The 14,581-nt window shown below is 47.9% G+C and overlaps 1 protein-coding gene across 1 annotated transcript; it reads left to right on the top strand.

Annotated features, from left to right (window-relative positions):
• Positions 1–1,373: 1,373 nt before the first annotated feature.
• MFSD6L (major facilitator superfamily domain containing 6 like) lies at positions 1,374–3,164 on the top strand. Its single transcript, XM_068977452.1, has 2 exons — positions 1,374–1,827; positions 1,861–3,164. Exons 1-2 carry the CDS (start codon positions 1,374–1,376, stop codon positions 3,162–3,164), a joined length of 1,758 nt encoding a protein of 585 aa, XP_068833553.1.
• Positions 3,165–14,581: the final 11,417 nt, after the last annotated feature.

Below are 14,581 nucleotides of genomic sequence, written 5' to 3'. Positions count from 1 at the left end.
CCAAATTCTGCTGCACATTCAGGTATGCATTGGCAAGTAGCCCCCTCATCCTCACCCCCAGCCAAATTAGGTGCTCTGAACAAATCTTGCTTGAAAAGTTCACGGAACAGCTCTTGTTGAACACTGGGCCATCCCGGAGTAAAGGCTGCTATTCCAAAGGGTTTGGGCTGCTGGAATCTCTGGATTCTAATACTCTGTTCACCAAGGGAGGAAATGCCTCAAAAAAAATTATAAACAATCCATGTGACATGTGAAATTTTGCCAATATCTTTTGGGATAATTAATAAATCCACTTCCGTTGATGTAGAATTGCTCACGTGCTAGCATTACTGCCTCTGGAGTGACTTTTGGATGAAATGTTAGCTAGCCACCCCTGGAGTGTGTATCCCCAAATGGACAACAAAGCACTCTTAGGGATAATTTAAAACCATCCAGGGACTTCCCTGGTGGCCCAGTGGTAAAGACTCTGTGCTTCCAATGCAGGGGGCACAGTTGGATCCCTGGTTGGGGAACTGAGATCACACATGTGGCCCAAAATAAAAACCGATCCAGGACATACATAATGTTGGTGGGGTGGGGGTGTGCTGGAGGGCTGCCTGGAGGAGCTGCCACCTCAAGTCCGCCTTCAGCTGTCAGTCCCTCTCAGGGGATGTCTCCACTGGAGGAAATTGTGTTGCCTAAAGTCATGCCTCTTCCAGGGGCAGCTCACATCCAGACTGTTCTAGGCCCTGGGGACAAAAATAGCACTTTGATTCTGATGCGAGAGAGACAGTCAACAAGATAAACCCCTGAAATAGAAGCCAGTAGTGTGTCTGACAGGGACACTGCTGTGGAGGAAAATAACTAGGAAGGTGACCAAGTGAGCCTGGGGAAGGGGCAGGACTTGTCAGGGAGGGTGGCAGGGACGGTTCCTGAGGGGAAACCGGATGGTCCTTAATCAGGGGGCCAGTGAGTAAACACCTGAAGGGCATGAAGTGGGGGCGGGGTGTCATATCACGAATTCCATTCTCGCTCGCCAAGTTTTCCTTGCCTCTAGAAGTTCAGGGAGGTAACTCAGCCTCGCGGGCGACGTGGGGCCCTGAGGGGCGGCCTGGAGCGCACCCCGCAGGCCCCAGCCCTCAAGCCTCCCGCACCTGCGCACGCCCCGCAGGTGCGCCCCGCAGGTGCGCAGCCCCCGCCCCCGAGGTGCGGCGTCCTCCTGGCGGGGCCACTTCCGGGCCGGTGGCCGGACGTGGGGGCGGGGGCGGCCGTTGACCCGGTGACCGCGGCGCCGCCGGAGGCTGGAGGCGCCCTGCGGCTCGCTCCCCCGCTTCCCTCCGGGGGACAGGACGCGGCGGCCGCCGCCCGCCCGGGTCTGAGGGAGCCGGGCAGCCATGAGCGCCAACCCCCAGTGGGACATCAGCAGGGCGCTGAGGGTGGCCAGGCTCTTCCACCTGGTGTGTGGAGTCCGGGATGCCTGCGTGACCCCGTTCCTGACCCTCTACCTGCAGCAGCTGGGCCTGGCCGCGCCCTGGGTGGGCATCCTCATGGGAACCAAGCACCTCATCGCTGCCTTCTGGGCTCCCTTCTGTGCCTTCCTGTCCAGAAGCCACCAGAAGCGGAGGGTGCTCATGACCGCCTCGCTTCTGGGCTCGGCGGGGGCCAGCCTGTTTATGGTCCTGGTGCCGCCCCTGGACAGAGACCCAGGGCACCGCCGGTGTAATGGAAGCCACAGCTTGACTGCCGAGGGCCCACCACCGGGGGTCGCACTAACTGTGACTGTCACCTTGGCCTCAGAGCCAGCCTCCAACTCCCCAGCGGGGGTGCTCAGCCTCCCAGGGGCGAGGAGTTCTGGGGTCGCTGGAACCCGAGGCTTCGGAGAAGGGCCTGGGGAAAGTGGCCAAGAACCTTTCAGTTATCCACCTGGCTCCTCCGTGGGCTCCACCCAAGGAACCAGGAACAGATCTGGAGTTCTCCATCCTGACACTCCAGGAATGACAGGTTCTCCCCACGAAGGTGCTTTTAGAGTGGTCAGTCCGCCACTCCCTCTGTCTGCTGGGGGCACGGCCCTGGCAAGTCCAGCCAACCAGTCGGCAGCCGAGGGGGACGGCAGGGCCCTCGGCCTCTCCTTGGAAGGGCAGCAGTGGACTTTCATCCTCTCGCTGGGCTCCACGGTGCTCTGGGAGCTGCTGACATCCCCTCTGGAGCAGGTGGCTGACGACAGCCTCTACGAATACCTGGATTTTGTGGACGCCACTGACCGCTACAGAAGCCTATGGGTGTGGAAGCTGCTGGGCACATCAGTCGGCGTGTGCGGCATTGCGGCCTTGGTGGGGCCGCTGGACTGCTTCCTGGCGACCAGTGGCCCGCGGGGCGTGGTGCACTTCTACGGCTACTCCCTGGTCAGCGCCCTGGCTTTACTGGTGAGCATCGCCTTTCCCGTCCCCGTCTGCCGGCGGCAGGAGCCCAGCTACAGGACGGGCAAAGCCCTGTCCCTCGTGGTCAGCGACCCCCACCTCACCGTCCTGGCCCTCACCATCTTCTTGACAGGAGGTGCCACCAGTGCAGTGCAGAACTTCCTGTTCTGGCAGATGAAAGACCACGGGAGCAGCGAGCTGACCATGGGTTTCTCGGTGGCCCTGGGCTTGCTGGGGGAAATTATGCTTCATCCTTTCAAAGCTCCGTTGCTTAGGAAGCTGTCCAGGGTAGGCACGCTGGGGCTGGGGCTGGGCTGCCTGGCGGGGCAGCTGCTGTATTACTCATTTCTCTGGAGCTGGTGGTCCGTCCTGCCCGCTCAGATCTTGAGCGCCCTCAGCCACGGGGCTCTGTGGTGGGCAGTCAGTACCTCCATAGAGCACCTGGCCACTCCTGGAACAGAGAGACCCCTGAGCGCCGTGTTCCGAGGCCACGTCTGTGGGAGCGGGGCCAGCCTGGGAAGCTTTGTGGGGGGCTTCGTGGTGATGCGCTTCAGCCTGCCTGTGCTCTACCAGGCCTGCTGCGTCCTCCTGTTGCTCTGGCTGGCCTTGTTCCTGTCCATCCAGCCCAGACTGCCCCAGGAGCGGAAAATCAACTACTCCAAGCTGCTGGCTGTGGAGGCCAGTGACACAAGCGACTCTGAGCAGGGGACTGAACGGGACTGGCTAGTGAAGGCTATGAGGGAGGAACACTCTGACTGGAGGGGCTGAGAGACAGAGCCAGGATGCGCACTGATCTGGGAAGGAGCCAGAGGGGTGAACAAGACTCAGTCTGCCGAGGGCAAAGCCCACGAGTCCCACAGGGCTTCAGGAAGCCCTGCAAGAGAGAAGCGTGTCTGTGCCGAAGCTCCATGGGGTCATCTCACTGCATGATTTTCTTTACTTTTGTAGTAAAAGGAGATTCAACTTTTGGCCATTCAATCTTTTGAAAATAACGGTGCGAGAATACATTTGCTATAAAACAAAAAATGTTCCCGCTGTAGTCACTCTTGTGGCGATGGGGTTTGGAAGAGCTTTGCATGGTTTGTTGTTGATTTCAGCCATGGCTGAAGTGCTCAGATGAAGCTGATGGGGCCGGGAAGGCAATGGGACCTGCAGGATTCAGTTGGCAGAGGGGGCCTCGACTTTGGTGAGTCACGTGCATTCCTGTGGATCCTAAGGCATGAGCCCTATCCTATAGGGCAGGTCAGGATGATAATGAAACCAAAACTCTTCTCTTTGCCTGTCTCTCTCTGCATTGATATACAAGTGTCATACTCACACCCAGATACTTAAGTCTCCAACAAGAGAAAGTGATGGGAAGTGTAATGTGTATTGGATGGGTGTGGAGGTGAATAGGTTTTCATTCTTACTCTCCAGTGTGTGTGTCACCAGGAGTAGGATACTAGACTCGTCTCCCATACTTCAGTCAGAGCAAAAGTCATTTCACGTCCTTTGGACTCAATTTTGCAGGATCCACCACGTAAGAGCACGTGAAGATTTTTTGGTATCTGCTTTGATGAGGGTGCAGCAGCCTCCTTATGGCCAGGATGGTCTATACTACCTCCAGAGCCAGGATGCTACAGGTGGTCCACATGCTACCTGTGCTGTTAGACCACCCACAACAGCCTTATGACTCAATCAGAATCATTCACTGCATCTTTTAAGAATTTTACTTGACTGCATCAGGTCTTAGTGTTGGCACGCAGGATCTTCAGTGTTCATTAGGACGTGGAATCTTTTAGTTGCAGCGTGTGGGATCTAGTTCCGCGACCAGGGATCAAACCCAGGCCCCCTGCATTGGGAGTGCTGTCATCTTACACTGGATCACCCGGGAAGTTCCTAGAATGTACCCTCTTATGTCCGATTCCTTGTGCTCAGCATAATTGCAATGGCTTCTGACACCAGCTACCTGGAGTCACACCGCAGGTTAAGAAGCCCACAACTGCCCTCAATTCAGACACCAGCCACAAATTTGGGGGTCCCCAGGATCACCCGCACTTCTGACCAACTGGCTACAAATTTAGGGTCCCTACTTTCCTCCTCAGGTTCAATAATTCACTAGAATGACTCCCAGAACCTAGGAACGCACTGCATGAAAGATTACAGTTTCATTGTAGACAAAAGATGCAATTCAGAACAGCCAAGAGAAGAGACTCATAGGGTGAGGTTCAGAGAGTCCCAAAGGTGAAGTGGCCAAGTCCTCTCCCCACGGAGTCAGGACCCCTCACCTCTGAGCACACCATCTCCACTGGGGAGACTCTAGCATCTGTGGTTTTTACCAAGACTCCATTATAGCTGCATGGTTCATTGAGTCAGTTAGCCACTGTCCACTTCCCAGAAGTCAGGCTGATGTCACAGGACTCAAAACCCCAAACTTCTCTTCCAGCATGTGGTTGGTCTATCAGGCATGGCAGCCTTCTGAGTCATCTTATTAGCATTAGGGTCCCTCATTAGTCACTCCATTAACATAAGTCAGAGGTCCATCCTGAGTCATCTTATTAGCATAAACCAGGGTCTATCTTTAGTTACTTCATTAACATAAACCAGGGGCCCTCCCAGAGTCACCTTATTACCATAAAAACAGGTGTGGTCCAAGAGACCCACCAAGAATACCAAGGACACTCATACCTTAGGAAATTTCAAAAATTTAGAGGCTGTCTTCCAGAAACCAGGGATAAAGGCCAGCCGGCAGGCCCAACAGAAAACATTGATACCCAGACAAGTTACGCTGAATGTCAAGCGAGAAGTTCAAATAGAATTGCAGGAAGAGCAGGGTAGGCATGATGGTTGAGTGCCCGGAGAAAAACTGATGGAGATGCTCAAATAGGCTTGCATATTGAAGGAATGATCAAGTCACAAAGACTTACACCCAAGATGTACGACTTTTACTCTAGTAACAAGCCGTTGGATCAGTTCAGCTTCATACCATTAAAAGTAAATGAAATTCTTAGCGGGCAGCCTCGTGGCTATCAGAGATACAGAATTCTAGCACATGTTTGTTCGAGCTCAGAGGAAAGTAAAAATTGGAGGAGCCATTAACCTTTCTGCCCAGGCTGACTTAAACCATCATTTCCCAGGTGAGTTTTGCAGAACACTTGATTCTAGCGGGATGGGAGGTGGTGGTGGTGGGCGGGGGGAGGGTAGGGGCATTAAAAAAGAATTCTGGGCTAAACAATTTAAGAAATGATGTAAATAATTAAGAAATAATTTAAGAAATGATGTAAATATCTTAGAAACTGATAATACATATGAGCATTTAAAGACTCTGGAAAGCCCCATAGCCAATAAATTTGTTTAGCTTTGTCTGCCCTATAATTCCCCTGACGTAACACGTATCAACCTTCTTCCAGGTTTGCAAGTCACTACCTTGCAGAACTAGTGTTCCCTAGAGGGTACTTTGGAAAACACCAGTGTTGGTAGTTTTCTGTGTGACCTTTTCTTCCCCCAACAATTTTGTTGATTTTGGGGTGTGCTGGGCCTTCGTTGCTGCATGGACCCTTCTCTAGTTTCAGCAAGCAGGGACTACTCTCTAGTTGTCGTGCTCGGGCTTCTCATTGCAGTGGCTTCTCTTGTTGCAGAGCACAGCCTCTAGGGTGCATGGGCTTCAATAGTTGCAGCCCCCGGGCTCTAGAGCACAGGCTTAATAGTTGTGGCACGTAGGCTTAGCTGCTCCCAGGCATGAGGGATCTTCCCAGACTAGGGATTGAACCTGTTTCCCCTGCGTTGGCAGGCAGATTCTTTACCACTGAACCACCAAGGAAGCCCTGTGTGACCTTTTGGACTCAGGGAGAAATCTGGGCCCCAACCCCAGAGTGGCAGAAATCTGGGATATCCATGCTAAGACAAAGCCATCTCATTAAGTCAGAGCATCCACTCATTTTACAGATGAAGCAACTAAGGCTCAGAAGGTTAAAACTGACTTCCAGCCTCCAGAACTATGAGAAAACATCTATGGTTTAAACCACCCAGCCCATGGTGTTTTATTATGGCAGCCGGAGAAAACTAATACAGTATGCAAAGGAGTGTCAGAGATGGAATCAATAATATAGCCCTTGGTTATTGATTAATAATAAAGTGGAGGTCAGAGAAGAAGGAGGTACCAAGGATCATAGATGACTTTGCAATTCTGAACCCATGTGATGAGGGAAAAGGTCTGTAGAAGTGACAGAGTCCAGAGTAATAGAAAACCAGCGCCTAAATCATAAAAATGAAAGACAATATAGTAAAAACACTCCTAGGCCTACCAGCTGCCTTTTACAATGGATGACTGTCACTGAGCCCAGAGATATGGCTGTTTAGTGATACTTGTGATGTGAGGCAGAGCAGAAGGCATTCACAATACCCAGAGGCTTTTCCAGAGCTATGTTCAGGAAACCTGACTCTCTTTTCAGCTCTGTTTGGGAAATAGCTTAGAGACATGAGTTTGGACTGGACTGAAGTTCGTCTGGATCCTGGCAGCCTGTGGTCTGTGATGGGAGGGTGATGTGGTGAGATGGCTTCTGCTACAGAAGCAAAGCTTAAGATATGACCCCTTGGGCAAGTCTCATCTTCCGAGTCTGAAAAACAAGATCTTGGTCTCTATGATCTTTTAAGTTGTGCCATCTGATGACATGATCCCTTCTTTTGAGCCAACATCACATTGCCTTGTCCTTTCTCACCCGGCAGAGCTGCATGGTGTCCTGGAACCCAAGGGATGTGGGCTCTGAATGTTTATTTTCATTTCTGAGTCTGGCACTGAGCCCCTGGTCTGCTGTGCAGCATGGCCACATGAAGCCCCAAGCCCCATCCCTAGATGACCCCCCTGCCCTCAGAGCCAGGGTCCCAGGGCATGAACCCAAAGGCAGTCTCTGGGGGCTAGAATTGCATGCCTGTGGGTAGGGGATCCAGGGCAGGGGTTCGGGGGCATCTAAGACAGAAGAGGGAGGCCCAAGCAGGTACCTTCAGTGCAGGAAACTTCATCCTTGGTTTGTTCAGTCAAACAATCCTTGGTTTGTTCAGGTTGTTCATGACTTTGTTCAAAGTCATGTCCAACTGTTTGCAACCCAGCATACCAGGCTTCCCTGTCCCTCACCATCTCCCAGAGTTTGCCCAAGTTCATGTCCATTGATGCCATCCAACCATCTCATCCTCTGTCATCTCCATAGCCTCCTATCCTCAATCCTTCCCAGCATCAGGGTTTTTTCCACTGAGTTGGTACTTTGTGCCAGGTAGTCAAAGTATTGGAGCTTCAGCTTCAGCATCAGTCCTTCCAATGAGTGTTCAGGGTTAATTTCCTTTACAACTGACTGGTTTGATCCTCCTTGCTGTCCAAGGGACTCTCAAGAGTCTTCTCCAGCACCACAGTTTGAAAGCATCAGTTCTTGGCCCTCTGCCTTCTTTATGGTCCAGCTCTCACATCTGTACATGACTATTGGAAAGACCATAGTCTTGTCTATACTAATGTCATCTAAATTCCAGCTTTGCACATGTCAACCATCATAGGCTGCAGTCCTGGACTGCTGTGTCACCTCTGCCCTGTGCGAGGGGCGAGGGCATCCTCTCAGGCCAGAGAGGCCATTTTCTAGCTCCACATGGAGTATGTGCAAGAGGGGTAGGCTGAGGGCCATAAGCGGAGGGCTGCTGACTCAAACCAAGGCGGGAAGTGAGGGGAAGCGGGTCAGCTCACAGTTCAGAAGTATTCCACCAGGGGGCACCAAACACACGGGGAAATGCCCCAACTGGCTTCCCTGGGCAAACCCAGTCCCAGCTCTTCCCAAAGCTCCAATTCAGGGTGAGGCCGGCTTCCTGAGGACCCTGTAGCTCCTGGAGCTGGAAAGACAGATAAAAAAACCCTGAGCATCAGGTGCTACTGATGCTGTCACTGATGCTGAGCTGGCTCTGAGTGAGAGACAGGACACCTCCAGAAGACGGGGTAAGAAACACAGGTACCAGCAGCGCTGCCAGCCCAGAGCAGCCCCTCGGTTATCTCTTCCTGAGACAGGCTACCCTTCTGTTGATCAGGGTGGGTGACAGTCATGTTAAGTGTGACAGAAATAGGGCAAGCGGCTACATGGCCCACTTGAAGATCCAAGGGTTCGTATCCAGAATATAAAAAGAACTAGAACGTAACAAAATCAAGCAACCTGATTAGAAACATAGGCAAAGGACTCAAATAGACATTTCGCCTTAGAGTGTATACAAATGGCTAACAAACACATGAAAAGATGCTCTATTTCAATAACCATTTTGTAGTTGTTCAGTCGCCCAGTCGTGTCCAACTCTTCGCAACCCCATGGACGGCAGCACGCCAGGCCTCTGTGTCCCTCACTGTCTCCCAGAGTTTGCCCAGGTTCATGTCTATTGCATCTGTGTTGCCATCCAACCATCTCATCCTCTGTCGCCCTCTTCTCCATCTCCAACAGCCATTAGGGAAGTGCAAACTGAAACCATGGTGAGCCACCACTTCACACGCATTAGGATGGCTGCTATTAAAAAAAAAAAAAAAAAGCAAAAAACGAAAAAACCCAGACAATAGCAAGCGTTGACAAACATGTGGAGAAACTGAAACCCTTGTGCGCTGTTGGAGGAAACAAAAAATGCTGCCTTTTTCTGAATATAGGTCCGGTGGGGAAGCCTGACGTAGCTGTACTGGCACCTGCACAGAACGACTGCCTCACCTTTTTCTCATTTCCAATCGCCTTTCCCCACGCTCCCCGTGCCTCAAACCACCCTGCTTCTTCATCCTGTAAATACCCCAAGGCCCTGGCCTTCCAGGAGGTGGATCTGAGGTAAGTTCTCCCATCTCCTGGCTTGTCTGCCTCTTGAATAGACCCTTTCTCTGCAGCAAACCTCAGCATCCCAGGCTCACTGTACGTTGGGCAGATGAACCTGGCTTGGTGACAACATGAGGTCCTTCCCATGGTCAGAATCTTGCAGACAGAAAGTAGACGGTTGTTACCAGGGCTAGGGTCCAGGGGGAACGGGAAGTGTCGTTTCATGGGCATAGTGTTTTATTTTTCCAAGATGAAGGAGGATGGAGGTTGGTTGCACAACTAATTGAATGGATTTATTTCTCCTGAACTGTACACTTACACAAGTTTAAGGTGGTCAATTTTATGTTTTACCACAATTTTTTTTTAAGTGAAAGAAGCAGGTCTAAAGGAGGAAGAATCTGTCTCCTCTTGAGTTTGGCTCTGGGAGTTGAGGTTTCTGAGATGAACAGTAGGTTCTCAATTCTGCTCCTGTCGCACCAGGAGAGCTTGAGGTTGCCCTGGGGTAGGAGGGCCGCTGCCTCCTTCCTTCAGCAAAGCAGCTGCTCCTTTGCTCTCCAGCTACTAAAAGACTTAGCAAGGGAATTGCTCTGCTGGTCCAGTGGTAAGGCCTTGTGCTTTCACTTCAGGGGCTGGGGGTTTGATTACCTGATAGGGGAAATTGCGTATGCTCATGAAGGGGCCAAAAAAAAGACTTGGCAAGGCCTAAGAAATTGTAGGGCCCTGAGGGTTGTTCTCCACCCTGCAAGGAATTTGAAATGTTTGGGAAATGGAAGGATTTCGCGGAACTCACAAGCTGGTGATGCTCATCTCCAGGCTGTGAGTCAGGATCAAGAATCATACCTTGCATTTTCAAAAGTGAATTCCTCCTGAGACTTTCAAGCTGTGGTCTGTGACCTTCATTCCAACTACAATTTTAGCCAAGGTTAAATCGGAGCATTTGGAGCTCTCAGTTCATATTTCCACAATATCCTTTCACCAGTGTTTTATCTGGTGTCATTTTTTTCTCTTCTTTTTTAAAATTTTTTGTTTAAAATTGCAGTATAGCTGATTTATGATGTTGTGTTAGTTTCAGGTGTATAGCAAAGCGATTCAGTTGTATGTACACATCTTTTTTTTTCAGATTCTTTTCCCATATAGGTTATTGTGTGTGCGCTCAGTTGCTCAGTCATGTCTGACTCTGTGACCCCGTGGACTGTAGCCCGCCAGGCTCCTCTGTCCATGGGATTTCCCAGGCAAGAATACTGAAGTGGGTTGCCATTCCCTTCTCCAGGGGATCTTCCTGACCCAGGGACCAAATCCAGGTCTCCTGTGTTGCAGGCAGATTCTTTACCATCTGAACCACCAGGGGAGCCCCATATATATAGCAGTGTATATATGTTAATCCCAACCTCCTAATTTATACCCCACCCCCCACCACTGTTTCCTTTGGTAACCATAAATTTGTTTACCAAGGCTGTGAGTTTGATTTGTAAAAAGCTCATTTGTATCATTTTTTAAGGATTCTACATATAAGTTATGTAATACGTATCTTTCTCCATCTGATTTAGTATGATAATCTCTAGGTCCTTCCATGTGGCTGCAAATGGCATTATTTCATTCTTTTTATGGCTGAGCAATATTCCATTGTGTATATATATACACCACAACTTCTTTATCCTTTCATCTTTTGATAGACATTTAGGTTGCTTCCATGTCTTGGCTACTGTAAATAGTCCTGCTGTGAACATTGAGGGGGCATGTATTTTTTTGAATTATGGTATTCTGTGGATATATGTCCAGGAGTAAGATTGCTGGAACTTATAGCAGCTTTACTTTTAGTTTTTCAATAAACCTCCATACTGTTCTCCACAGGAGAAGCACCAACTTGCAGCCTTAAGGTAACAAGCATGGGCAAAAACTTCCCACACTCAGCTGAACACAGTGCTTTTTTGCTTAGTTACTCTTTTCTGAAGTTTGTATTTAATGTTTCTTAAGGACATGTGTTTGCTTTTGTTAATTTTGTCCACTGTTGTGCTCTCTTTTCATTTCTCTCATTATTTTTATTGCCTTCCTCCTTCTTTCTGTGGGTTCACTATGTTGCTGTCTTTTTTTTTTTCCCTTTAACTTCTCGAGTTACACACTAACACCTTTTATTCCCAGTGTTTCTTGCTTTCCAATAAACATAGTCAAGGTTTTAATTTCCCTTATGTGCTGCTTTAGTACAAATTTGGACATTGTAATTCAGCACAAACCTTAGCATTGTAATTCAGTTTTAAGTATTTCATAATTTCCCTTGTCATTTCCTCTTTAGCCCAAAAGTAATTTTAATTTTTTCCTAGGAATATGAGATTTTTAAGATTTCCTTTTATTCAATCCTAACTGTATTTCATTATGGTTGGAAAATATAACCAGTGTCATTCTTTGTAATTTGTGGAGATTTTCTTTGTTGGGTCAGTATAAAGAGTTATGTGTGTACATATATTTTAGTTTAAGATTATTAACTGTGTTAGTCAAATATTCTGTCTTGCTTATCTTTGATCTGCTTGATGTATCCTATTCTGAAAGAGTTGTGATACCAGCTCCAAATGTAACTCTTGATACATTCATTTCCCTCATTTTTTCATTTCATTTATTTATTTATTTAAGTATAGTTGATGTATTAATATATAAGTTTTGGATGTGTAACGTATATAGTGATTCACATTTTTAAGGTGAGACTCCATTTGTAGTTATTATAAAGTATTGGCTATATTGCACATGTTGTACAATATATCCCTGTAGCTTACTTTATACAGAATAGTTTGCATGTCTTAATTCCCGGCTCCTATTTTTCCCCTCCCCATTTTCCCCATTTCAGTTGTTTTGTGCTTTATGTATTTTGAGGGCACACTGCTGGGTGTGTATATGTTTATGATGTTATTTCTTCTTCTTTTTCCAGTCATGCTGCACAGCTTGTGGGACCTCAGTTCCTCGATCAGGACCTGAGCCCGGATCACAGCAGTGAAAGCCCAGAAATCCTAACCACTAGGCCACCGGGGAATTCCCTTTGTTTCTCCTTAATTTATTATTTTCCTTATTAGCATATAGTATCTCTATTTTCCCTTTGTTAATTTTTACCTTAAATTCATTTTTTTTCTTCTGATATTAAAATTGCTACTGTGGAATTCTTTCTTATGTGCCAAAACTTTTTTTTTCCAATTTTGCTTTAACAGTCTCTTATTTTAAAAAAATATTATTACATGTTGATTTTAGAGTCAGTCAGAGAGTCTCTGTATTTTGATTTGTGAATTTAATTTATCCTCATTTATATTTATTAATGTTGTGTTAGGGCTTCCATCTACTGTCTCATTTTGTGTTTTCTGTTTACTATATTTTCTTTCTACTCCTTTCCATCTTTGGAATGGTTCACAATGCCCTTTCTTCAGTGAGAAAGTTTGGATTTTCTACTTTCCATTGGCAAATCAAATTATTCTGTAGAAAATAATGCATCTCATTTATATGCTTCTCATAGTTAACCCTAGCTTATTATGATCCTTACTTATGTTTATTCTTGCCCCGGTCAACTTCTTTTTAACATTTTATTTATTTATTGCTGAGCTGGGTCTTTGTTGCTTTGCTTGAGCTTTCTCTAGTTGCAGGGAGCTGACTTCTCATTGCAGCTGGCTTCTCTTGTTGTGGAGCATGGGCTGTGGCTTAGTTACTCCATAGCATGTGGAATCTTCCAAGACCAGGGATCAAACCGGTATCCCCCGCATCAGCAGGTGGATTCTTATCCACTGCACCACCAGGGAAGTCTCCCTGTCAACTTCTTAACAAATCTATGAGTTTCCTTAAAAAGGACAAGTTCTCTAGCATAATTTCAGCTCTCTCCAGTGTTTCCTCCCTCTGTCGGTTCCTCATGCCCCTTCCCCAGCCACATTTCCAGTGTACAGCTTTATTTCTGAATTAGCTGGTTTTTTATTTATTTAATATATATAATAATTTATTTATATAACTTGCATATCTCATTGCGTCTTCCTCGATTCAATTCATTTCCCATATTCCTGAGGCACTTTTTTTTTTAATGCTTTCTAGGGAGATCAACTTCTGGAATAGTGAAATGTGGTTCTTGGTGAACCACTCTCCCACAAAAACATCAAAAATACTGACAATACAACTAAAACCAACCATTTTAGAACTCTAGGGTTGTACCAACACCACTGACTGAACTGAAAATTATCTATCCAAGAGAAACTCCTGAACCTCAACAAGACAGTGGTGTCTGTGGCCTTTTAAATTGGGGCTATTCCTATCCTCTCTCCCTCCTCACCTTGATGGCCCAGTAGCCTTGAAATGTTAGCCGTCTCAAAGTTGGTGAAGAAAACCGATTTCTTCTGGAGCTCTGTTAAAGCCACATTCCTAGAGCACAGTCAGTGTGTGCCTGCTAGGTACTAAGTCACTTCAGTCGTGTCTAACTCTTCGCGACCCTGTGGACTGTAGCCCGTCAGGCTCCATGGGCTTCTCCAGTCAAGAATACTGGAGTGGGTTGCCATGCCCTCCTCCAGGGAATCTTCCAGACCCAGGGATTGAACCCGTGTCTCATGTCTCCTGCATTGGCAGGCGGGTTCTTTACCACTACCGCCGCCTGGGAAGCCCCAGAACACAGTTAGTATTTTGTCCAAATTAGAAGCTACCTGAAAGATCTCCATTCCCAAGGTGTTACGGCAATTTGATGTAACTCACAGCTCGTAGGGTGGAGTGGGGGCACTGGGAGTGGTATTTCTAGGTCATCACCCGAAACAACAGTGATCTGCTAGTCATTTCTTAGCTGCCTAGGGTTGTGATTTCGGTTGGAACAAACAAAAGCCTGGCCAACAACAACAACCGTTTTAAAGTAAGCCCCGGAGAACTAGAAAACCACAGGGAACTTTGCAAAGCTCCACCATGTCCCTAGGGATCTAGAAGGCTGTGCACATGTACATGGTTAGGAAAGACCTTTGGGAGAAGGCTGCAGACACTCGCCTCTGACTGACCTTCCAGCCTTGTGTCCTCAGGAAGTGAAAGCTAATTCTGTTTAGTAAAGTTTGAATGTGTGTCTTCAGACATAGACTGTCCTCGTCAGAGGGTAAAAGATGTATAAGCAAGGCATTTAGGAAATCTTTAGAGTTTAGTGACTTACCACTAAATTATACTGAACCCAGGACTGAAGCCTAGGAAACCGGACTTTGAAATAAGAAGTTAAAAAGGCGGGAGATGGGGATAAGTGGGTAAAAGAACTCAAGGGCTACACACTTCAGAGAATATGTGTGTGTGAGTTGCTCAGTCATGTCTGACTCTGTGACCTCATGGACTGTGGCCCACCAGGCTCCTCTGTCCATGAGATTTCCCAGGCAGGAATACTGGGGTGGGTAGTCTTTCCCTTCTCCAGGGGATCTT

Source organism: Capricornis sumatraensis, chromosome 8 (assembly GCF_032405125.1).
Source record: "Capricornis sumatraensis isolate serow.1 chromosome 8, serow.2, whole genome shotgun sequence".
In the NCBI taxonomy this organism is placed as follows: Eukaryota; Metazoa; Chordata; class Mammalia; order Artiodactyla; family Bovidae; genus Capricornis; species Capricornis sumatraensis.
The sequence above is the reverse complement of the archived record's forward strand: the minus strand, read 5'-3'. Positions and strand labels throughout refer to the sequence as shown.